Here is a 26,197-nt window from a genome sequence, read left to right as displayed (position 1 = left end):
GTCTCCAAAGAAGAACACAACATAATCTCCTTCCAATTCCTCTACTAGGTTACTCATTCCAGGTTCACAAACTCTCTATCTGTCAATCAATAGACCATTGATCACTTACTTTTCTCTTTCATGGATTCTCTTGCTTAAAAAGATAATTTTGTCTTTTCCCCTGACTATGGGCAAGATGCCCTCTTCCTTTCTCTCCTTCCTCTAGCCAAGTTCTGATTTCCAAAAAAATCTCCAAAGAAGAACACAACATAATCTCCTTCCAATTCCTCTACTAGGTTACAAGCCCTCAATGTCAGGAAGCTGTTTCCACCATCTAACTATGCTTTTTCTCATTGCAGCTCCAATTCAGTGAAATAATATGACTAAGTTGAGAAAAAACTAATATATAAATGATGACTATGAGCTATCAGTACCTAAGTATTAGCAAAAAAAGGTCTGGTTTACACAAAAGCTTACAGGTACAAAAGTTAGACCCAAAGTGATGGAAAATAATCAATTTCCAGTACTGGAAAGTCCAAAGAATGGATCTGATAGGGCTAGGGAGTTGGGGGTGCAGTTTGGATTAATATTGATCCACAGAGGGGAGGTTCTGGTCCTCTAAACCTCCTTCCAGAAACCCTACAAAATCATACCTCCTATTCCCAATGCCACTCCCAATGGGTATCGTTGGACTCCAGGAAGCTGGTTACCTTACCTTAGTCAGAGTCTCCCTTATACACTTCGGCAGCATGCATGATGCCCCAAGTCTAAGCCTTAATTCAGTTTTTAATGCTTCTTCCTTCAAAGAATTGAGAACAGGTCCCCAGGGGCTCCCTAAAGCCCCACAGGGAGAAGCAAAGCGTGAGCTGCCTCTATGTCCTCCAACCCCCGCCCTTAGTCCTCCTCCCAGCAAGTCAGGCAGCTGTCAGATGATAGAGCCTCGTGCCATTAACGACTCCCCCTGTGCCAACTGCCAAAACCACTCCCTGATCCTCTGGGGAGGGAAGGGAGTGGAGAGACAAGAATAAAGAGAGATTACTGCAAGAGAAAGCCCACCCCTGGGATTCTGTCCTCCAGACAGGGGGTGAAGCAAAGGAAATCTCTGTCCCTCAGCAAGACCTATTCTTTGGGTCTGTTTTCCTTTAAAGGTTTCCAATGATCATTAAGGAATCCAACGTAGATCCGGTAGAACCTTAACAACCCAAAAGCCTCCAAGAGACCCATCGAATAGCATCCCCTCCCATATCACATAAAACAGAGATTCTGACACCTTCCCCTTCACCACAGACTTCCACCACTTCTTTTGGTAACCCATCCTTGTATCTTATGATCCCTAAGACTTAGGAAGTTCTTTCTTATCTAGACCCAAGAACCTTTTACTACCATATAGGCCAATTTCCTTTCATCCTGTCGCCTGGGTAAATGAAGAGGAGCATATTATTTCTAGATGTTACTCCTTGCTTTCCCCCCTACCTGGGTTAAAAACCAGAGCAGAGACGAACCTCTGTGAAAGTGAAGAGGAACACATTATTTCTAAATCTTATGCCTTTCTTTCCCCCTGAACTGGATTTATAAGCAGACATGAGATGAACCAACGAGTGAGACTTGAGAAGGTGGGCTCTGGATTCCAGGGCTCCTTTTTCTTTAATTGGCTAGAGCCAAGACCAGAAGACCAGCTAAAGTGTCCAAGCTTTCACCTCACAGGCAAACAGTACAGTTTGTAATCAGAGAATCCTAGGATTTTGAGCTAGAAGGACATATCCTATAATCCTTATTTTCTAGACAGGTAAAGAATAAGCCACTTTTTAAAAGCAAATGCAAAAGATCTGGGTTTCAGAGCTGCTTCTGCCTCCCCACTCTCCCTATTCTGATACTCCATTCACCATTAGATCTTGCCTTATAACCAGTCATGGCCAACACTGCTCTTGTGTTTCAAGACCATCCTCAAAACTTACTTCTTGCTCGAGGCTCTTGGGTGTGTTTCCACCTCGGAAGGCTCCTTCCCCCTATGGAAGAAAAGAGAAAAGGAAGTCAGAGAGAAGAAATGAAAGCAAATCAAACTTTGGTTTGCTGGCCTGTGATAGTGGTCATAACAATAACAGCTAACACTTACCTAGTGCTAACATTTATCCAGCCCTTTAAGGTTTGCAAAGCTATTTACATGGGTTATCTTCTCAACTAATCTGTGAAGGAGCTGCTATTGCTGTCCCTTTTTTACTGAGAAAACTGGTGAGAAAACTGAGACTCTGAGGGCTACAAGACTTACCCAGGATCACATCACTACTAAGTGCTTAAGGCAAAACTCAAACTCAGGTCTTCCTGACTCCATGTCCAGTACTCTAGCGACCTAGCTGCCTGCTTCTCTCTCCAGTCCATAAAATTAGGAGACCCTTCCAGGTCTCCTCAGGAAAGAAGCTTTCTGTCACCAATTTCAGTCATTGTCCATAGCCCTTTAATATCAAGAAAAGTCTCCTGTACCACCCACAATCCTTCTTGCTGCAGCATCAGCCAATTTCTTTCCTTCCTTTTTTGGTGCAGCAATGAGGAGATGTCTCATTGCTAAGTATAAAATGTTTTGAAAAGACCTACTGGCTTTCTCACCCTCTGCATATTTCATAAAGAAAGCCTGATTAACCACTTGCTTGCAGCATGATGCTCCCCACAGGAGTTCATCTCCCTTCTCCCGCCCAACCTTTTAACAAGCCTCTCTCTCCTGCTACACATTTCTGACTTGACTTGGAATGGTCAGATGCTCAACTCCAAATATCATCCATCTCATGGCTACATTCCTTCAAGTCCCCAAGAAGGAACCCTGGCAAGATGCTCTAAAGAGACACTGAATCCAACACATATTCAGACACATGGTTTTGCCTGGTATATTTTTTGTTACCCAGAATTCCCTCCCCAGGCCCTCCCAGCAGCTCCACCATCACTCACCGTGTCTACTACATTCTTTGGGACACTCTCGGTCTTAATGGGCTGTGGACAGGGACAGAAAAAAAAAGGATGGCATGAGCTCTCTAAGCAAACATTCTCCCCATGTACTCTTTCACCAGAAATCATGTCAGACTCAATACATCAACATCATCATCATCATCATCATCATCCAAACTCCCGAGGTCATCCCACAAACCCAGGGGTGGAGAAACCCCAGCCTTCATTTGCATAATCAACCACCTGCAATGAGCTGAAAACTAGGTATAACAAATTCCCACTGCTTGAGTTCTATAAATTGACAGTTTTTTATGACCTGTAAATGATGTTATAAAAATCCAAATGGCCCTTGGGGGAAAAAAAAAGGTCTCCCCCCATCCCTTGTTCTAGTTAGTCAGATTATAAATATTTATTAAATGTCCACTTTGTGTCAAGCACTGTACTAAGAGCTCAAGGTCCTTTATGATCTGGCTGGTCCACTCTCCAACCTTGTCTCCCAATGTCCGCAGCTCCAACCAGATTAGGCTGATCATGTCTTCCTCATGCCATGCTCCCTCCAGCTGCAGGGTGGAAGTCTATTTCCCCTTGCCCAGCAAAAAGAGCTGATCATCAGCACAACACAGCTGATGGAACTCATTTCTTCCACTCTACCCTGGCCCAAGAGTCACTGATTGGATAGGCTCAATGACTCAAAATCTTCCCACTTCATAGATGGGGAAACTAAGGCCCAGAGAGATCACAAAGACTATAACTGTGGACTCCATGAGGGTAGGGATCATGTCGTAAACACTTCTGTATTTTCCTTCTGTGATTTAGAATAATGCTGAAAACATTTGTTTGTTTGGTCTCAATAAATACTTTTTGTTTGTCAGGGTGTGATAGAAAAAGCATTGGATATAATATAAAGGACGTGAGTTCAACCATTTCCAGTTCCCTACCCCTTACAACTTGGCTAATGTTGGGCAGGTCCTTTCTGCTATGGTGGACCTCCATTACCTCATCTTTAAAATGAGAAGGTTGAATAAAATGATCTCTAAGCTCCCCTTCAGTTCTAAATCTGTGATCCTTTGATTGTTCTTAATTAATAGTTCTTCCCCTAACTCCAGATGGACAGAGTTCCTTTGTGTTTTAAGGGAGTCTAAGGAAAGAGATTTCCACCATATCCCTGGCTTATTCTATGCTAGTAAAGCAGATTTCCAATTCCTGGTCTATCTCTTAGGTCACATGAAGACCACTAACCAATGTCCTTGGACCTCAGTTAAGTCCTCTCTATAGTAGGAAGGGGAAATTTTGCCTCCCTGACCATTCTCCTTTTCCAGAATTAGGAAAAACCAATTGATCTATAAAGTACTGAACTCTTTATAAGAAATACTTTGTTTTTTTTATTACTCTTTTTTGAACACTTTGTAAGAAACAGGAAAATCAGAGGTTAATTATGAGGTCAGGAGAGAATTTTGCTCAGAGCAGGAGAATCTCCTCCTCCTATTTCCATCTATCCCTTTCCTCCATCCCTTATTACAATCCATTGGGGATTAAGGGGAGACAATATCTGCCTAAAGGCAGAGAAATAGATGTGAGAAGCTCCGAGGAACTCTCATTCTTATTTAGTAGTTGGGACTAGTAATGGGGCCCCACATAGAGGAAAATCTGTATGGGAATGAATACTGCACTTGCAGTCCCAAGAACAGGGTTTTCCACTTCCTACCTGCATGATCTGAGACAAAAAAATTTAAGTGCCCAGTGCCTTAGTTCCCTAATATGTAAAATGAGACTAGGTCTTTTCCATTTTTAAATCCTGTTATCCTGTGAAATAGCTTTGCTCCCTCTACATATACCCCAGACAAGTTCTGGTCCAGTCTCCTGGAGGAAGGGAGGGGAACATCAAGGAACATCAAGATTTCTCCCTGGGTCACTTCAGTTTTTCTTGAGCAGCTTCTGCCCCAAGAGGGTGAAGCTACCCAGGAAGTAAGTGTTGCCAAAGCTGGCACATCTCAGACAATACTATACCCATACCGTGAGGCTACTAGGGCTCTAAAGAGCTCACTAGAAGACAACTCAACAATCAGCATTTTCTTCTCTCTGTGCAACAGCCCTGTGAGGCTGAAGATGCTCCTAGTGTGACTCCTTTTTACAAAAGAGGGCAGTTTGATGGCACAGAGAATAGAGCTCCAGTCCTCAGGGACATGTTCCAGGAGAAATACTCTTTCCACTAAGCAACACTGTCTCAACCCTAAACAGTTACACAATAACTCCCCTCTGGGAGTAAAAACAGAGAGAAGTTTTCACTTATGTTTCCTAAAGTCTTCTTAATGTTTCAGTTTCCTCCAAACACTTTTCTTTACCTCATATCTAAATTCTAGTCACTTTTCAGAATCCCGACAGCTCCAGCCTGCACTTAGAGCTCCCTTAATGTAGGGAGCTTCTCCTGCTGCCATTTAGAGTAGATATTGCTCTCATTCTGTTACTTAGCACTGTCTGGCATTGCAATCTCTCTCTCTCTCTCTCTCTCTCTCTCTCTCTCTCTCTCTCTCTCTCTCTCTCTCTCTCTCGTTGTTTCTGTCTCTGTGTCTGTCTGTCTGTCTCTCACTTCCTGTTTCTCTCTGTGTGTCTTTCTGTCTCTGTCTCTATCTCTATCTCTTGGTCTCTCTCAGTCTCTCTGTGTGTAGTGTTCCCCAATTATATTGTAAGCCCCCAAAAGTAGGAGTTGTGACATCCCCTATAATTCCTACCTTAGTTCTGTGTATATGATAAGAATAAAAGATAATGAATAAAACCAAGAATAAAAAGCCTGGAATCAGTCCTCATCCAGATTTCTTGAGCATTTTGAACTCCCAACTGGGGCAAGGATATGGCATCGCTAGTCTCCTAGAGCCAATCTTGTTTTCAAGCCCTCAACAAGCATTTATTAAGCACCTATTATGTGCCAGGCACTCTAGTAAGCGCTGAACATACAAAGAAAATCAAAAGCCAGTCCCTGCCCTCACAGGAAGCTCACACCATGGAGATAACTACATAGAAACAAGCTTGATGCAGCATTGGAGATAATCAATTGGCAGAGAGAAGGCACTAGTATTAAAGAGGGTCGGGAAAGGCTTCTTGCACAAGGTGGAATTTGGGTTGAGACCTGAAATAAGTCAGGGAAGTTAGAGGTCAGAGATGAGGGAAAGGGACCAAGCAAGAAGTAAAATGCCAAGAGTCAGATGGGCACCTAGTGAAAGGAACAGCTCACATGCCCTTGGGTCCGTGGTTGTTGGAAGGTGGTATAAGCAGTTTAGAAAGGGGTCCTGTAGTTTACAGAGGGCTTTAAAAGCTAAAAGAGGAATTTTACATTTGATCTGGAAGCAGTGGGGAAGCCTGGGGTTCACTGAGTAAGATCAGACTTGTACTTGAGGCGATTACCCAGGAGTCCTGTCTCCTTGTCCTGGCTCTACGGTTGGGGGCTCCTCACTGACCCCATCCCCACCATCCCTCCATCCCTCATCCTCAGGGGTTACTCCATATGCCCTAAAGCTAGCCAATTCTCCTACACCTTTGCCCAGCCCTCCCAGCTCCACCCTAAGGCTGGCACACTCCCCGATCAGAAAGTCAATGTCAATATTAGAAACCACAAGACTCAGCGGGGCCACAGAAACTATTCTCTGCCTGCCAGCAATCATCTGAACACCATTCCCTCCACCACCCCCACACAAGGCCCCCCCAAACTGCTTTTAGTGCCAACTGGATGCCAGCCACAGGTCAAGGCTTGCCAGTGTTGTTCAGGATGCTTTAGACTCACCAAGTTCAGATATTTTGGGGACTACAAAAAAAAATGTCCCCAAACCCACCCAACTTAAACAAAGTTTTCTTACAATGTTTATAAACACAGCCCAGCATGGCTGCCGGCTCTCTTCCCCTCCTTTCTTTTTCCAGTACTGCCCTCAACTCTTACCACCATCAAATCTCTTGGGCTTTGAATCCTAATTCTCAGTTTCCCTCTTTCTCTATTTTTATAGATCTGACTGACGCCAGCCTCTGGGGCTCTCGACTTCTCCTGGGAATCTAAGGCTGAGACAGGTAAAAAAGCAAAACAGGCTCCCCACAGGTTGGTCCTTCACCAGGAAGGCATGAAGTCTGGGGTGGCTCCTGCCCAAATCTCTACAACCCCATCCCATCTTTACCGGAGATCTGTGGCAGAGATCCCCTTACATTTTGACTACTGATCAGCTAATCCACAAACATTTCTAAAGTGTCTGCTGGATGCCGGGTATTATTCTAGGTTCTCAAAATACAAAAACAACATGAAATAGTCTCCTGCCTTCAAAGAGCTTATTTTTATCTGAGGAGACAATGGTACACGTGTAGATACAGAATAAATAAGAGGTAGCTTAGGGAGGGAGAGCATGAGCAGATTAGGGGAGGAGAGTAAATCAAGAGAGGTTTTTTTTTCCCCCTAATCCCTCCCTCTTTTCCCTTTAACTCTTCCTATCCCATTTATAAATCAGAAGTCTTGTACCTCACCGGAGAGACTGACTATGGAATCTCCCTAGAGTCTCTACTCTAAATGATAGCAGGAGAGTGACCTACATTAAGGGAGAGCTAAGTATAGGCTAGATTGTCGGGAGAAGTTTTTCTAGCGAATTTGGGATTATGAAGAGTGATTAGATTAGATTAAAAACCTAAATTTCTGTTCCTGCACCCAGGGAGCAGGGAGTGGGGGGGGGGGGGGGGGGGGGGGAGAGGGGGATTACCCAATTATGAATCTCCATACTATTTCATCCCTTTAAAAACTCAGTAGAAGAGATGAAATGAATCTTAGAAAACATCTAACCTGGCACTCTTGTGTACAGATCAAGAAACCAAGGCTTGGAACAAGACTAGACTAGAACTCAGTTCTCCTGACCCCCACCCCCATGCGCTTTCCCCTGCTCCACAGCTGTCTCCCATCCAAGCCAAGTAGATTATATTATCTGCGTGTTTACTTCCTTTTCCCTGTTGCTAAAAAGCCTGTGAAACGAGACAGAGCCAAAGCAGTGACCCTGACCACCTCCCTGCCGCCCACCCCCAGTCACACTGCCCTATCCTGGGGCAGGAGACATTCCCCACTCCTAAGGTCAAAGTCTTGGCCTCCTGAGAATCCTGCTACTCTCTTTCCCAAGCTAAGTGGAGCTGAGTCATCGGTTCTTCCAGATAGCTTCTTCCCTATGCTGCTCCTGCCTTCATGTCCCTGATCCATCTCAACCGCACAAAGTATCTTGTCGTAGCATTCCCTTTCCCAAGGAGTCTCTCTACTTTCCACACCAAACCCCTCCTGCTCCTGTTCTGGCTCAGTGAAGATGGTCCCCTTCCTCTTTATCTTTATCTTTCTGGATACTGATTATTCGTCGAGCCCACTTCAATCCTGCCACCGAGTATCATTAGGAGAGCCTTAGGGGTTAGACAGCAAGATGGACTTTCTGAAGTTGGGTTAGACAGCAAGATGGACTTTCTGAAGTTGATGTCTGGAGGCCACAAAGGGGGCCTTTGGGAAGCTCTTCTTCTTTCCTGGAGAATTAATAATAGCAAGCTTTTAATAGCTCCTTAAGGTTTACATAACACTTTATAAATATGATCTCACAACAATAAGTACATCTTATTATTATTCCATTTTACAGATGAAGAAACTGAGGCAGATAAAAGTGACTGAGACTGAATCTGAACTAACTAAATAAATAAATAAATCACTCTTGGATTATTAGAGGGCCCATCCTCCAGACAAAGAGATGACTGAAATGGCTCATTAGAAGGCGCTCCAGTTCTCAAAAATCCCTCTGTAGGAAAAGATTTGAGGGGAGGGTGGGCTGGGAAAAAATGCATCTGTGGGTTGATAAGTGTTTTGAACTAGGAGAGAAAGCAAAGGGCCATATAACCGTGGAGGAGAGGGTGCTGGGGAACAATCCCAGAGCTTGGGGGCTACAGAATGCTCTCAGACTCCTGAAGAACATTCCGTCCAGAAATTCCTCACACCCTCTTTCCCTGTTCCAAGCTGCTTCCCCCCCCCCCAACACTCCCCACACTGCCCCCTGAGAGCCCTGGAATTCAGGCCAGTGCAGCCTGCCAAGAGAACCCAACCCAAGTATGTGACATCACAGGGCCACAGCAGTAATGAACTGTGAGGTCAATGGCTTCTCCGCCCAATCAGGAGGCTGGAGAAAGTGGGAGAAAAGCCTATAGGGTGGGATTGGGAGGGGAAGGTCATTCTTGTCTTAGACTGAATGTTTTATAATAGTTTTCCTAAACTTGACTGGTCACGTCTCACGTAAATGTAACTTTAGGAAAATATGTTCAATCCAGTTAGATAAATAATGAATTACTTTTATGGGTTTCTAGACTGTACAGAGCACTAGAAACAAAATAAATAAAGTAGTTCCTGCCCTCAAGGAGCATGCGTTTTACTGGGGATGGGGAAAGTTCAGGGAATAGGGTATGATACGTGCACAGAAGTAAAAACAAGATAATTTGAAGGGGAGAAAGAATATTAATAATTAAAATGGTAAAGAATGACTCTCCTTAGAAGGCAAAATGTGGTCCAAGTCTTGAAGATAAGGATGCTAAGGCAGAAAGGGGAGAGGAGTGTGTTCTAGGCAAGGGGGGCTCTTGGGGCAAAGATATGGAAATATGGAATGCTGAATTTGGGAAATAGCAAGTAAACCTCTTACCGAAACATAGAATGAATAAAAGAAGACAATGTGAAATAAGTCTGGCTGCTGCCCCACTGGGAAGGACTTTAAAGACCAAAAGGAAGAGTTCACGTTTTATCATAGGGGTATAGGGAGCCAAAAAGCATTCTTGGGCAGGAAAATAATGTGGTTAAAGCTATGCTTTAGAAGGATTCTTTAGAGAGTTAGGTGGAAGATGCTCTGGATGGAAGGAGACTGGAAGGACAGACTAGTCGAAGGCTGGAGGGTCAAGGGCAACACTTGTCAAGGGGACAGTGGCTAAGGAACTAGGGAAGAAGGCAGGGAATGGGGGGATGTATACACACACACACACATACACATATGGAAGGAAGTGTGGGTGTGTGTATATATATATATATATATATATATATATATATATAAAATATACATGTGTATATGTATGTGTGTATGTATATATGTGTGTCTATATGTGTGTATGTATGTTTGTGTTGACACATACATGCACAAACAATCCAGATTATTCAGTAGGAAAGAAAACAGAGAATGTGGTAGGGATTAATTTGAAACTCAATTCTATTTTCTCCCAGTCACATCCTCTATCAGCTCCATTGGTTGTTACCCTAAAGGGAAAAAAGTCATGTTAAGCTCCTAGGGAAAAAGGAGAGAGTTTTAGCAAATACAGTGATTTCCATTAAATATTTCCCTTCTTAACTAGTAAACTGGCAAGAGAAGTGGATTTGGAATTTGAGGAAATTGGTTCTCCAAACAGTGTTTGGCACATAGTGGGTGCTTAATAAGTCTTTATTAACTGACTGAAATTAAACCCCAGTTCTGCCTCTTGTTACCTTGGACAATGTATTTCACTGCTATAAGCCTCAGTTTCCTTATCTAAAAAATTAGGAAGGTGGACTATTTTCGGTATCTAGGTCCCCTCCCATTAAAAAATGTGTTATTTTAATAATCCAGCACCAGGATTCCTGCTGGAATTCTGGAACTAGGGTCTCATGCAGAATATGAGAGCTAGGAGGAAACAAACTATCATTTAATCCAATCCCCTAATTTTAGATCTCTCTCTGTCTCTCTGTCACTGTCTCTCTCTGTGTGTCTCTCTGTCTCTCTCTCTGTCTCTGTCTCTATCTATCTCTCTGTCTCTCTCTCTTCACAAACATACACACACACACACACACACACAGAGTAAGGGACCCAAGTCTCCTGACTTAATAACCAGATTCTTTTCACTTCAACAAACAACTTCCCCCATTCACCTTTCACATTCACCAGTTCATGCTGGCTCACTCTGGCAGGCTTTTGCCCACTGGCCCTGTTCCAGGCTGGGTTATTCCAGTCACTTTCATTCCATAATCCCTATTATAAACTGTTCTTTCTCCCCATAAGTCTTTTTGCTTCTTCGTGCAAAATGCCTTTAGGTAAAACTACTTATCACCAAAAGAAAAGAAATCAAAAGATATAAATAAGTAATTTCCAGAAGAAAAATTGCAAGCAATTAACAGCCAAGTAAAAGAAAGAACGCTCCAAATTACTAATAATAAGAAAAGTGAAAATCAGCGGAAAACTATCCTGAGGTTTCTCCTCATATTAAGCAAACTGGAAGAGATGGAAAAGGACAAATCTGGTCAATTCTGGATGGGTTACAGAAAGACAGGGATACTAACGCATTGTTGGTAGAACTGTGAACTGACACGATGATTTTGGAAAGGGACTTTGAAATTTAAATTATACAAATAAAGGAATTAAAATGTCCATGCTCTTTAACTCAGAGATCCCACTGAGCATATATATTCCAAAGAGGGGAGAAGGGAAGGGAATCGTTGGCAAAAAAGAAAGCTCCACATTCACCAAGATATTTATACAATTTCTTTTTTTGTTATAGCAAAGAATTGTAAACAAAGTCATTGCCCATTAACTGGGGAGTATCTAAACAAATTGTGGCACATCACCATAATGGGATACTATCCTGCTATGAGAGAAGACAAACATGATATATTCAGGAAACTTATACAAATGATGCAGAGCAAAGTAAGCAGAGTCAGGAAAATAATATACACACAACATAATAACATATACTACAACAATTTAAGTAGAAAGCATAACAACCACAAAGCAACAGGAAATAGATACTACAAAATTATAAAGACCAAGTCTGGCCTGTAAGAATAGATATGAGAAGACAATTTTCTCACTCTTTAGCAGAAGCAGGATATTGTACATATCAAGTTTTTTTTTTTTTTTGAAATGCTGATAAATCTTATTGAATTTTTTTCTCTAGTTAAAATTTTTCTGTTATTAAAGATGGATGTCTAGAGAGAGGAGGGGGAAAGTCAGCAATATAAAAACAAAAGATGTCAATCAGATATCTATTTTTATAAATGCCTCTTGGATTGAGCCTTTCTATTATTGTTGCTGCCATCCTAGTATAGTGAACCTGGGTGATTGGAAAGTGATATCCAAAAAAAATGGGACACTGGGAGAAGGGGTAAGTTTAGGGGGGAAGATAATCAATTGGACATATTGAATTTGTAGTGCCAGTGTGACATATAGATGGAAGCTCAGAGGAGATTTCCTAGGTAGATTTGGGGATCACTTGAATAAAGATGATAATCAGAGTGATGAGAGAAGATGAGATGGCTAAGTGTTAAAGCAAAACATTAGAGAAAAATATGAAAAATTTTCATGAAGAAATGAAGTAATAAAGAAAAAGAGGCTATATTTCTATAACAACAGGCTATTGCAAACTGCATTAGAATTTGCAGATAGCTTTCCTCCCCAAAATTTTGTGAGTTAGAATCTATGAATATTCTTTTTCCCCATTTTTCCAGATTTTAAAAACCAAGTCGGAGAGTTATGACTTACCTATGGTCTTCTAGTACTGGAGTTACTGGGGGAGAGATCATTATGGGACTGATTGGTTGAAGAAGGCTTCATGATGTAGATATGACAACAAATGTTTATATAAGGAATGGGAGGAGAGAAAACTTTTGAGGTAAAGAGACCGACAGGAGGAAGGGTTATCAACAGCCATGATAATGACAGCAGACTTCTGAATCCTATTTTAAAAATTTACAAATAAACAAACAAATAGATTCTTCTCGATTGGAAATCCAGCACTCCGTGTACTGTGTATGTTCCTCTGCCTCTGGGAAAATCCATGACAAGCGGAGGGGATAGGGCAGAGACTGGTCTGATGGAACAAAGGTTACATTTTTGAGTAGTTGGGAAATCCGTTTGCATAGATAGCAACCTTGAAAACTAGCAGGGTCTGGTGCGAGGAATGTAAAGAGGCTGAGGAACTATGGAATGCTGAGTTGGAGAAAAAAAGCAGTGTCTAGTTCTTGTTGTTTCCAATTCAGAATCAGGAAGGCTTACATTCTAATCCAGCCTCGGATACTTCTTAGCTGTCTGACCAAATCACGTAGCAGCTATTTGCCTTGGTTTCCTCAACTATAAAATGGGAATAACTGCAGTATCCAGGGTTGTTGTGAGGATCACTACATAATGTGTATTGCTTTCCCCCTTTCCAATGCACAGCTGAAGGGATGAGACTTCTGCCTTAGTTTTCAGGGGGCCTGATAATGGTAAAGAGCTAGCGTTTTTATGCATTCTTCTCTGAGATTGGGACATTGCGAATAAACTCAGCTCGGACCACTCAGATAGGCAAGATAAGGAGACTAAGTCTAAAAAATAACCTGTCTGGTGTTGGTAGGCAGAATGGATTGGAAGGTGAAGGTATTGGAGGAGGTTATTTACATTAGGGTGACAGCAACAATAACAGAAAGGTCCAATCCAAGAGGCATTTATAAAAATAGATGTCTGATTGCTATCTTTTGTTTTTATATTGCCACTACCTTTCCTGAATCCTGAATATTTATAAGTATATATCCTGTTGATTTTATTTTTTAAATATCACTCTTTCTCAACTCTTTTCTCCTTCCTACCTAACACTGCTACCATTCCAGCTCAGATGTTTATCACCTCTCACTTGGTCTGGTATAATACCCTTTTAATTTTCACCATACCTCCAACATCTCTCATTTCCCTGATTCTCTGACAACAACCAAAATAATTTTCCTAAGGCTCTGGTTCAATCACATTTTTCTCAGGGGCTCCCTGTTTCCTTTCGCATAAAACTTGGCCTGGCATTTAAAGCTCTCCACAATCTGGTTGGGTTCTTTGGATATTCTACTGATTAAGTAGGCTTATCTTCTACTCTCCTATGTATGTGTGCAAATGCACATGTTCTTCTCCATACCTGGAGATCACTCCATCAACATCTCTACTGTTTGAAATTCTTCTCTATCTTTAAAGACTCCCTTAGTTAGTTCTTACCTTCTCCAAGAAGATTATACCCAACTGAAAAAGATATCTCCCTCTTTTGATTCTCCTCTGCCTCCTGTCTCTACACTCACAACCTTGTATTCTACTTGTTTGTGTTCATACAGGGCTGTATCTCCTTATACATCCCTCCACCATCATTACATTATAAGCTCTTTGAGGTGGTGAAAGGTGTTAATTTTCTTTTATTACTTAATATTGTACCTTTTATTTTACTTTATTTACTTTTTTCCCCCTGAGGCAATTGGGGTTAAGTGACTTGCCCAGGGTCACACAGCTAGGAAGTGTTAAGTGTCTAAGGTCAAATTTGAACTCAGGTTCTCCTGATATCAGGGCTGGTGCTCTATCCACTGCACCAACTAGCTGCCCCTGTGCCTTTTATTTAAAAAAAAAAAAAAAGTACGCTCCTTAAAGGCACAGATCACTTTTGTATTTATATCCTCAGCACTTAGTGCTTAATACACGCTTGCTCATTTATAATGTATTTCCTAAAAATATGACACCAAAAACCAAACTCGTTAAAAATATATTATTACATTTGCATGGTTATTATATAATCCTTATGTCTCTAGAATCCCTTGCTTCATATTTGGAAAAATATTGTTCCCATCCTTGACCAATCAGTCAATAAACATTTATTAAAAACCTACTATGTGTCAGCCACTTTACTGAGCACCAAAGCAGACTGTGATTTCTCCATACTCCAGTAAATTGTTTTTCTTTTTTAATTTTCTTTTTTTTTTTTATTTAATAGCCTTTTATTTACAGGTTATATGTATGGGTAACTTTACAGTAGTGACAATTGCCAAACCTCTTGTTCCTTAAATTGTTTTTCTTAATGATCTAGCTAAAAAAATTCGCCCCTTGATTGGCCAAGCCTATCAAGATGAGAATCTCCAAGCTTGAATGACATTCAAGGGTAACACAAGATAATTTTAATAAACAATTTAATAAACAATTATTAATAAACAATTCCAATATTTGAAGCCTTCCCAAGTTGATAGACCGATAGGAACTTTGATCCTTCTGAAAAAGCTTCCTAAAGTATAAGATGACCACTACGGTACAATGAGATGTCAGAAGACTTTAGTGGAGTGCTATGAATGTGATCTGACCAGACTGAGCAAAGTAAAGTTGTTCCCGGCTGTGGTCTGCAGACTCCATGCATATTAATGAAGCCTAAATTTGCATTAAGGCATTTTCTATGACAGCATTGCTTAGACTGAGCTTATGACCAATTCTATCAATTGCCAGACCAGCCTTACTGTATCTTTTACTTGAGTCACTGATTTTTTTTTTGTCTAAATTGAAAACATAACATTTAACTCTATTAACTTTCAACTTGCTATTTTTCACTTATCATTCAAGTCTAGATCAGTTTTAGTCTTCATCCTACCTCCTATTTTATGATAAGTAAATTTAATATGCATGTCTTCTAATAATTCATTCCTAAAATATATATTAAGTACCTATTATAGATGAGGCAGTGTGCTGGATATTGAAAGAGAGGAATCTGGGTTTTTAATGCACAGATATGAATAAAAAAGATAAAATTTGAACAAAAAGGCATTACAAGTAAGGGGACACAAAAGCATAAAAGGAGGGAAGACCAGAGCTGTGAGGAAAAAAAGAAGTTGTCCAGTTTGACTGAAGCATAGGACAGATACAGAGGAAAAGTGGAAAATGATACAGGAAGAGTAGATTGTTGACAGATCATGGAGTGCCTTGTATGGCAGGTTTAATTTGGACTTTATTTCTTATGCTTTCATTTCCATGGTGAGCCACAGGAGATTTTTGGATAGAATAATGATATGACAAGAGTTTTTCTTTCTTTCCTTCTTTTTCTCTCCCTCTTCCCTTCCTTCCTTCTTTTCTTCCTTCTTTCTTTTTTCCTTTCTTTCTTTCTTTCTTTCTTCCCTCCTTTCTTTCTTTCCTTCCTTTCTTCCTCCCTCCCTCCTTTCTTCATTTCTTCCTTTCTTTCTTTCTTTCTTTCCTTTCTTTCTTCCTCCCTCCCTCCTTTCTTCATTTCTTTCTTTCCTTCCTTCCTTCCTTCCTCCCTCCCTCTCTCCTTTCTTCATTTCTTTCTTTCTTTCCTTCCTTTCTTCCTCCCTCCCTCCTTCCTTTCTTTCTTTCTTTCTAGCCTACTCATAAAGTACTGCATGAAGTCAGTCAAGAAAACCAGTTAGGAAAGTACTGTCATGACTCAGACAAGAGATAATCAGCTCTGAAATAGTGATTACAGAAGTTGTGAAGGCAGTGGATAGAAGAGACATGACAGAGAGAGAATCTGGAAGACAGTGACTAATTGGACATCACAGCCTGTTACTTGGTCATCTGTATGAAATATTTCTTCCAGCCTTAATAATCTATGAGTCAACAAGCTTGTTGCCTTGTATATCAGTCTGTTTTGCTTTAAAAGGCAATAACCACGAGAAGCTAGCTGAAGAGAGGTTAAGACACCATAACAGAAAGATTTCCCAAAATCTCTATGCCATATTCAAAGTCATTAAAATTAGCTCCACTTTATACTTTCCACTGCCCCCAGCCCTACTTCTTCCATTATTTCCATCTCCAAGAACAAAAGCATAAACACTTGAAAATATATTCACTGAGCACAAAGGGTCAAAATGGTAGCCTGGTTAAAGAAAAGCAATATATATATTCAGTTTCTACAAGACCTGATTTAAGGCAGCCTGGCTTAATAGAAAGAGCATAAGAAGCCAGGAGGTCTAAATCAGAAGAGGACTTGAAGCTCCAAAACAAACTCTTCAAGAAACTAAGGTCTATAGAGAAAAAGGCTTATTTAATTAAGTCCACTCAGAAAAAGGAAAGACTAGGAAACAAACCCAGATTCTCATACGGCAGATCCAGTCACTGAGACTCAGTTTCACTCTTTATAAAATAAAAGGAGTTGAACAGGATAATTTCTAGAGCTCTTCTGGCTCTAAGATCCCATAATATATTATTATTCCTTTTATGCCTGTTGCCTTCCTTCCGCTGGTTCTGGGTCACATGGCCCCAGACGGAATAATTGGATTTTTCAGGCACAACAGGCATCAGCTCCCAGAGCAGAGATTCCTATCTCCAGGTCAGAAGCTGTCCAGGAGAGATCTGGTAGCCAGATGACTTTGGTCACCAACCTCTCTAGGCTGACTTAAAACACACCCTGCTTCTCTCCCAGAAGCCCTTGTTGACTAAGTTTTTCAAAAAGCTGAGAAAAGCCAACATCAGCTCTTCCTAAAGACCTAGTCACCCATAGCCAGCAGATTCTCTCTTCTCTATTCGTTTTTGCTGGTTCCTGGACGGAGGGAGGTGACCGTGAGACTCAGCTGATCCCCCCTGAATAAGAAGTTGAAAATTAAGCCACTTTGCCCAAACTGACCTGCAGCTTGGGTTCAGGGTGGAAAATGTGTTCAGCTACAGAGAAAGAATCCAACCCTGGAACTCAGTGGGTAGGAGAAATAAGAGGCAGGAGGCTTAGGGATCATCAGAGCATAGATTTGGAAATCCAAGGAGATCCAGCTAATAGAATCCCCTCATTTTACAGATTTTTAAAAAATGGGACCAGCAAGGGAAGTGGATGGTCTGTGGTTATATAACTAGTAAGAGGCAAAGTTTGAATTTGGGAAGCAGAGAATCTGGGTTCATATTCCATGTTCCCATAAGCAGCGATCAGAAACACTGGCTTTGCCAGATACCTCTACAAATAGTGGATGGAGGTGGCCAGGTGAGAAGTGGAAATTTTTGGAGCCAAGAAGATCCAAGTTCAAATCCTGTCTCTGATGCTTACCAGTTGAGTCAGTTTCTTCATCTGAAAAGTGGGGATAATAGCATCTACCTTCCAGTATTGTTGTGAGGATCAAATGAGTTGACACATAAATGTGCTTTGTAAACTTTAAAGTGCTATATAAATACCTTCTATTATAATTATTATTTTAGAGACTGTCATAATGTATTTTGTAAACTTTAAAGTGCTATATACTTTCTATTATTATTATTTTTTTTTATTAGAGACAGTCAGAAGGGCAGAGAATCTAAAAGAATGAGAAAAGGTAATCCCCTAACTTTTTCTCTTTCTCCTGAGCCTGTGCAAGTCTTAATCTTGCCTAAGAAGAAGCGTCTTCTCTCCACATTTCTCTCCATCACCCACTCGCTTCACTTAATTCAATGTCAGAGCTTCCAGCAACCACATGAGCATTGATAAAATATCCCAAACCCTTGATTGCCCTAGAGATATGAAATCTCTGGAATTGTGACCTTGTCTCTCCCTTGTCCCTCCCCCAGAAATGCAGTGGACTCCAGCAAATGTCATAGGAGAGGCTGACTTGAATAGCTTGCGGAGAGAGGGTCACATGTCTGTATTTGACCTCCAAAAAGAACCTTCAGTAGAATCTTCATGGAAAATCAGACCCTCCCTCCCTCTATCCTTCTCTATCTTTAATCTCAACCTCTCCAGCTGCCATTACAGCCCAAGTCACCCGTTCCTTGTCTTCCCAGAAACAAGGGCTCAACAGTGAGGGAGCTGAGACTTTGCTACATCCCAGGCATCCAGCCTCAAGCTGGCACTCCATTGAACCCTTGGACCACCCAGTGTTCCCCTGGGTTAGGCAAGGACATTCCATTCTTGAGGGGAGGGGGAGAAGGGAGGAGAAAAGGAGAGGAGAGATGGTTCTTCTGGAGTCCCAGGAGGTATGTCTTTCTTTCCTCCAAAATATCCCCCTACCAACTTTCTTGGTAGTCCAATTAGTCCCTCCCAGCTTGGGTCAGACCTTCAACTCAACCTCATAAGGAACATTGCCCTCTGATGCTGTTGTATGACCGGCTCCATAAGGGAGCTTGGCTGTGCCCAAAGCCTGCTGTGTGTGATGGATGCTTCACATCTGGAGGGCACATCTGGGTGGAGATACAAAGTTGGAGGTAGGGAGGGGGAGAGGAGGAACCAAGGGGAGTGTGACTGAAACACAGGCAAATATGAGTATAATTAAAGCAGAGCCCCAAACAAAACAATCACCCAGCGAAGGAGAATTCGGATTCTGAAAGCCCACAGCCCAAGGAAAGGTTGGCCCACCCCTACCCTAATCTTGTTCTTGGAGAGCTCAGGAGACTTAAGGCAAGAGAGCTGGGCCCCACACTGACCAGTACCTGCCAAGTATGGCCCCATTCCATTCCAGAGACCAGGCCAATATCCACACCAAAGCATCTGACCCTTCCCTTCTTTGGTCAACCATAGTAACAACAATAACAATAATGTGCGGCCTTCTTTGTTCTCCGCAGTGGAAGGGAGCTCAGCTCAGAGCTCATCTGTCTGACACGTACCTGAACAAGAATTTCCTCTCTGAAACATTCCCCCAAAGGGTCACCCAGCTCACTGACGAGGAGGAGACCACCTATCCCGTTCCACTTTGGGATAGTTCTAATTCTTAGGAATTTCTTCCTAACAAAATCTGATCCTTCTTGCACTCCTTCAAACACTGGGAGATATGTCCCCAGCAAAATCTTCTCTTATCCAGATTAAACATCCCCAGTCCCTTCCACTAATCCTCTTGCAACATGACCTAGACATCCTTCAAAAGCCTACTTGTCTTTCTCTGAGCGTGCTCCGGCTTCCCAACACTAAACATTGTACTCCTGCTCAAAGTCAAGTCTCCAGAGCAACGCCGGCACCCAGGTCAAGTCCCACAGAATGAGCAGGGGGGAAGAGACATGAAACTCTCAAACTGACTTTTAAAATATATACGTGGTGGGGAGAAGGAAAAGCCAGGAAATGCCCTCCCTCCCAGGGCAGATCCCACCAGATATCACTGTGAATGACAAAAAGAGAACTCTCCAGTGTCCCAGGACAGGGAACACAGGGGAAGTCAGCATGGTGCACTAGGGATGGCAGGGCAGGTCCACTCTAGGGAGGGACTGTTATGACTGTTGGTAGGGAAGAGAGTAGCTAGCTTCCTATTTTAGCTAGTTTTCTTGCTAACTAGATGCTGAGTCAGTCTGTTTTGTTTTGGGGTTTTTAGGGGGTTTTGTGCATTGCTGAAGGATAAAGTTTTAAGTAATTCTCTAACTTTCAGTTACCTCAAAGACCACCATCCTCTCATCACTTATGGCTCTGTCTGTCAATAACAAAGGTGGGTCTGGAGTCCAGGTAACTTCAAAGGCATAAAGAACCCTGTTGCTTCTGGAAGTCTTAGTTCAAAGCCTTCCTCTGACACAACTTGTCCGATCTTCTTACTATCTCCAGCCTCAATTTACTCAGCTATAAAATGAAGGAGTTGGACTGGATATCCCTACGCAGACCGAAATCTCATTTTTTTTTAAATTTTTCTTTCTTTTTTTGGGAGGCAATGGGATTAGGTTAAGTGACTTGCCCAGATCACACAGCTAGCAAGTGTCTAAGGTCAGATTGGAAGTCATGTTCTCCTGACTCCATGGCCAATGTGTTATCCACTGCATCTGAGAGAATTATCTTAGGAATTCACTGAGTATTGACTATGGCCCCAGTGCTAGCCAATGAGGGCAAATAAAGAAAACACAAAAGCTATGGCCCTGCTTTTCAGAAGCTTATAATTTAGTATAAGCAATCAAAGTAACATTTACAAAACTACAGCCAACAATGAAAGATGATTTTCTTAACTATGGGATGCGGAATTGAGCTCAGGAAAGATTTCTTTGAAGAAAAAAAATCCTTTGAAGAAAAAAAAGATCTATCTTTGCTACTAATTTATTGCAAGATCCTGGACAAGCCAGCTTCCTCTATGTAAAATGGTGGGCGTTTAAAGTTATTTTTAGAACTGTACACATCAGTGAGAGCACAGAGGAATGGGGCACTCATGGAAGGATGCAAGAGGAAGTGCTAGAATTCATGATTAAAGAAATACAGAATTTGGGTGGGTGGCAGGGACTGGAGGGCGCCTGGGAAAAAAACACTCCCAACTACCCTTTCCAAGTTATTCTCTATTACTCTATCTGACATCTTCTCTGATATTTTCTGTTAAAATAATTAATTTTACTAGAATTATAGGACCACAGAGCCAGAACTGGAACTTTAAAACCCATGTGGCCCCACTCTTTCCTTCATAGATAAGGAAACTCAGGGGCCAGAAGTATAAAGTGATTTGTTCATGTTATACAGGTAGTAAGTGGCAGAGGAAAGACTTGAATTCATTCCAAATCTGCCACCATATACCTCAGAGGATCTTCAAAGCTCCTTTGTCTATTTTCTACCCCTCAAAAAAAAAGTGCTTCCACTACAACTCAAATCCACCACACCCTCCTCCTCCTCCTCTCCCTCTGTAGGAATGAGTAAATATCTCTTTTTTATGAAAAATCTCCAGGGAAGATCTTTAAGGCAAAAATCTGACTGTGTCACTTTCTTGCTCGTGTCCTCTGGGGGTTCCCAATTCCTTCCTAGGATAAACAGTTTGGCATTTGAAATCTTTCCCAAATCTTTCCAGGCTTATTACAAATTACTTCTTTTCCTGAACTCTGTGTTCCAACCCAATTGAGAAATGTATTTCTTCCCCCCACTCTTAAGATTTCTCGCTTCCATCACACTCACTCAGCTGCCTGCTGTCTTTTGTCTTTGGCAAATTAAATGAAAGGCATTTTTCCTAATTCCAAGCTTTCCATAACAGCAGCAAAGGGCTGTCTTTTTACTACAGAAATTTGTCCAATGTCTCTATATGGCATTAAGACCTGGAACATCTCTGACTCACAGAGCAGTGGAAAAGTGCACGGTGGAGGGGATGTCGTGCATGGAGAAACTCTAAAGATGAAAAAGATGCATTAAAAATGGTACTATAGGTGGTGCAGTGGACAGAGTCCCTGGAATCAGAAGGACCTGAGTTCAAATATGGCCTCAGATACTAAACACTTATTAGCGGGGTGATCCTGGCAAGTCATTTAACCACTACTGTCTTGCCAAAAAAAAAAAAAAAAAAAAGGTAATATAAAACAAAGAGAATGGACTGGTCACGTGGAGAATGAGCATTGACAGGTGACTGGTCAGAGTGCCCCATTAGTGCCCCAGCAATGTCAGGGGAAACTGAGGAAGGTCTCCAGGTTGACTCTCTCCCAGTGAATTTTTGGGAGGCTATGGACAAATCACACAGAATGAACAGGCAATGAATAGCCTGTAAGGTAGAAACACCCAAATGGATGAGATCACAGGTTCATTGAAGTTTGGGGTATCTTTATCTGCTTGTTGGATCTCTGCCCCTGGGGTAGAATGTGAGGTCCTGCTCCTTCTGGCTCTGCCTTTGTAACCCCAGTGCTAGCACAGTGCCTGCTGGTGCTTAATAAATATGAATTGGGCCAGATTGGAGTGCAGGGAATGCCCCCGCTATATTCATTCATCCATCAATCTAACCAAGCAGTTCATTTTTCCCAATGTCTGATTCAGCTTTAAATCCACCTGACCAATCACAGTCATTCACGTTCTCAAACAGAAACACAAATCAGTCTAAGAATCAGAATCCCATCTCTGGAGAACTGTTACAGATGGAGGAGTGAGCTGCTTCTGCAGGCCCTCCTCATTTTCCTACAGCCTGATCCCACCCAAAGGTTTCCCAGATTACTTATACATGTAGACCCCCTTCCAGCCTCCAAAACTCAGCCTGTCTCCAGCTGTGGTTTAAAGAACAGGGGAAATATCAACTTGGAAAACTCTTGGAAGGAACAAAGGATAGAAATGGGGGGCACCCAAGAAGCAAGAGGAATAAATCAAAGGGAAGGGGTCCCTCCTTCTTAAAGAAGAGCCTGGATCAGTCCAAGCTGGAGGCCCCCTTCTCTCCAGCCCAAAATTCTGAGGCCCAAGATGAGCATCCTGCATCCCTCCTGATAGTTTTCTGCTGGTGGGAGTTAGTGAATCAGGGAAATTAAAAATTTACAAATAAAGTTAGGATGTAGTTGTGGAAAACCTTAACTAAAAAGAAAACAGAAAGAAGCCAAATAGGTCAGGGAAAACTCTAAAATCTGAAACTTTTTGATTTTGAAAGATTACATTTAAGTCACATTACCTATCTCCTCAGCTTAAGGAAGGCCTCAATTCCAACAACAGCCTGGAATCAGGAAGATTTGAGTTCAAATATGACCTCAAACACTAGGTATATAACTAACTTCTGGGTAAGTCATTTAATCTCTTGTCTGCTAATTTTTCTCATCTCTAAAAGGGGGATAATAACACCTACTTCCCAGAATTGTTGTGAAAATAAAAAGTGAGTAATGGTACTACAAGGAAAGTTACTTAACTTCTGTCTGCCTTAGTTTCCTAATCTGTAAAAAAGGTTAATAATATCTACTTTCCAGAATTGTTGTGAAGATAAAAAGTGGGTAATAGTACCACAAGGAAAGTCACTTAACTTCTGTCTGCCTCAGTTTCCTAATCTGTAAAAAAAGGGATAATAATATCTACTTTCCAGAATTGTTGTGAAAATAAAAAGAAGACAATGGTACTTACAGGACAAATTATTTAACTTCTATCTGTCTCAGTTTTCTCGTATGAAAAGTTTCCAGAACTGATGTGAAGATGTAATGAGATAATAATAGCATAGTGCTTAGCTTATAGTTCTTGGCACATAGTAAGCACAATATAAATGTTAGCTATGATACTAATAATGACTATTATTACATTAGATATAATTATTATTAGTTATAAGGGGTTTCTCTGGAGATTCTTAATTTTTTTTTCATGATGGACACTTCTGGCAGCCTTTCTCAGAATAATGTTCTTAACTGCATAAAATACAATATATAGGATTACAAAAGAAACCAATTATATTGAAATATGATTATCAAAATATCTTTTAGAAACAAGTTCAAGTGAAGAACATTTACTCTACAAGATACCACCCCATCTCCTGTTTCAGTGTTTTTCTGGCCCCTAGCAAAAGCATCAGAAGCCTTCGGATAGGACCGGTGAGAAAGGAAGTTTTCCCTAGAGACCCCATCCTACAGACAGTCACATCCCCGGGGATGAGTGCTTCTCAGGCTGCATCTCATCAGACAGAAGACCGTGATTCATTTCCTCTCAATCCAGGCTGTGGTCAGAGAAGTCACCAGCCTCCACTCCCCACCCAAACATCTCCACACATCCTCTCCTATCCCACTCCCTTTCACACATCCCCAAACACAGCAGGCTGAACTTCAGCAGAACATCAAGGGAGGGGACCAGGCAAGAGAAGGAAAAGCGATCACTCACCACCAGTTCATGGCTAGAAGGAGGAACACAGGGGGCAGCCACCTACACAGGAGGAACAGAAAACATGAGTTAGCTTCCATCATCAGCATCATAGTCAAAGCCAGACCAGGTGGAAGTTTCCCGAGCTCCCCCAGCCCCAATCCGATCCCATCCCAGTTAGGTGGGTACGTGGATACCCCTACTGAAAGCTCTTCAGAGGAGACACAATCACCTCCTTAATCCGGTGTCTCCCACTCATTATGATCATAACAGGTTTTCTGCCTTGTCTCCATGCCCTCCCGCTGTACTCCAGGTGAATGATCCCAGCAGGTAAAAAGAAAAGTCCTAAAGCTGTCCCTTGGAAGGGGACTTTGGACAAGCCCCTGCTGAGCAAAACAAGCAGAACCAGGAATACACTGTACACAACAACAGCAAGAATGGACGATGATCAACTAGGAGACTTAGTTCTTCTCAGTGGTTCAGTGATCCAACACAATCCCTATAGACTTTGGACAGAAAATGCTATCTGCATCCAGAAAAAGAACTAAGGAGACTGAATGTAAATCAACACATGCTATGTTTACTTCTTTTCTCTGGGTTTTTTTTTAAATCTCTCCCATGGAGAGATTTTTTTTCTCTGATTTTTCTCTTCCAACATGATTCATAAAGTAATGTGTGTTAAAATAAACAAATAGATAATTTTTTTAAAAATAAAAAGCTTCCTAATCTATCCTATCCTCTTCTATCAAATGAAAAAAGACTATTGAGCCCCAGATTCCTCTTCTATCCTATTCTCTTCTGCCAAATAAGGCTATTCTAGACCAGTGGTTTTTCATCTTTTTCTATGTCTTGGGTTCCTCCCGCAATCTGCTAAATCCTAAAACCTCCTCTCTGAAAGATCTTTTTAAATGCATTAAGTAAAATATATACTAAGAATATACTTCTTAGTATAAAAGGTCAGTTATGATCATATCGATATTTTAAATGTTCATAGACCAGGTAAGGAACCTCTGGACTTGCTGATTTCTCCAGTGCCTTCCAACTCTATATATAAGTATGATTCTAGGAAAGATGCATTGAAAGAGCCAATAAATTTATTTAAAAATCATTCTGAAAAGTGTTACACAAATGTAAAAATAATAAGATTATGGAATTACAGCTGGCAGAGACCCTAGAGGCTATCAAGTCCAGCCTCCTCATTTTACACAATAGGAAAATGAGGTACAGAGAGAGATTAAGGGATTTGTCCAATGTCACACACTGAGTAAACAGCAGGAAATAGATGCAAACCCAAGCCTCTGACTTCACATCCAGACCTCTCACTGCTATCCCATTTGTCAGGATCATTGACCTTATTAAAATCCAGCCAGATTCAGAGAAGGAAGAAAACAAATATTTATTAAGTACCTATTATGTGCGAGGCACTGTCCTAAACATTTTATAAACATGCCATTTGATATGAGGGAAGAGGAGAGGAGTGGAAGGGAAAGAAAAGAGCAAAGGGAAAGGAAAGAAAGGAAGAAGAAAAGAGGAGAGGGAAGGGGAAAGGAGATAAAAAGAGGTATGGAGAGAGGAAAGGAGGGATGAGAAAGGAGAGAGAAGGGGAGAGGAAAGAAAAGAAAGGATGAAGAGAGGAGAGAAGGGATGAGAAAGGAGAGGAGGAGAGGGAAAGGGGAAAGGAGAGAAAAGGAGGGAAAAAGAGAGGAAAGAAGGGATGAGAAAAGAGAGGAGGAGAGGGAAAGGGGAAAGGAGAGAAAAGGAGTAGAAAAGAGGAGAGAAGGGATAGGAAAGGGGAAAGGAGAGAAAAGGAGTAAAAAAGAGGAGAGAAAGGATAGGAAAGGAGAAAGGAGAGAAAAAAGAAGAGAGGAAAGAGATGAAAGAGGAGAGGAGAGAGAAAGGGAGAGGAGAGAAAAGGAGGGAAGAAGAGAGCAGAGGGGAGGGGAAGAAAGGGGAGAGAAAAGAGAGGAAGAGAGAGACATACAGAGAAAGAGACAGGGAGACACAGGGACAGAGGCAGGGGAGAGCTCTCTATTCCTTGTGATAACATTCCCCCCGCCAGTTAGGGCAGCCAAACCATTATCCTGACAATTAGCAGGGCCATTTATCA

General features: G+C 41.6%; 1 protein-coding gene across 10 annotated transcripts in view; it reads right to left on the bottom strand.

Annotated features, from left to right (window-relative positions):
* Positions 1-26,197, bottom strand: part of TNS1 (tensin 1) — a 266,384-nt gene that overhangs the window by 136,541 nt on the left and 103,646 nt on the right. For 8 of the 10 annotated variants that reach the window (XM_031958074.1, XM_031958070.1, XM_031958069.1 and 5 more), the window contains 3 exons: positions 24,112-24,153; positions 2,917-2,958; positions 1,935-1,985 (listed from right to left, as the gene is read on the bottom strand). In XM_031958074.1, the coding sequence (XP_031813934.1) occupies positions 1,935-1,985; positions 2,917-2,958; positions 24,112-24,153 (135 nt within the window). Of the gene's footprint in view, positions 1-694; positions 1,025-1,934; positions 1,986-2,916; positions 2,959-24,111; positions 24,154-26,197 lie in introns of those variants that run through there. The other 2 variants (XM_031958075.1, XM_031958078.1) reach the window with 2 other exon arrangements.

Source organism: Sarcophilus harrisii, chromosome 3 (assembly GCF_902635505.1).
Source record: "Sarcophilus harrisii chromosome 3, mSarHar1.11, whole genome shotgun sequence".
In the NCBI taxonomy this organism is placed as follows: domain Eukaryota; kingdom Metazoa; phylum Chordata; class Mammalia; order Dasyuromorphia; family Dasyuridae; genus Sarcophilus; species Sarcophilus harrisii.
Note: the sequence above shows the minus strand (reverse complement) of the source record. Positions and strands in the feature narration are given on the sequence as shown.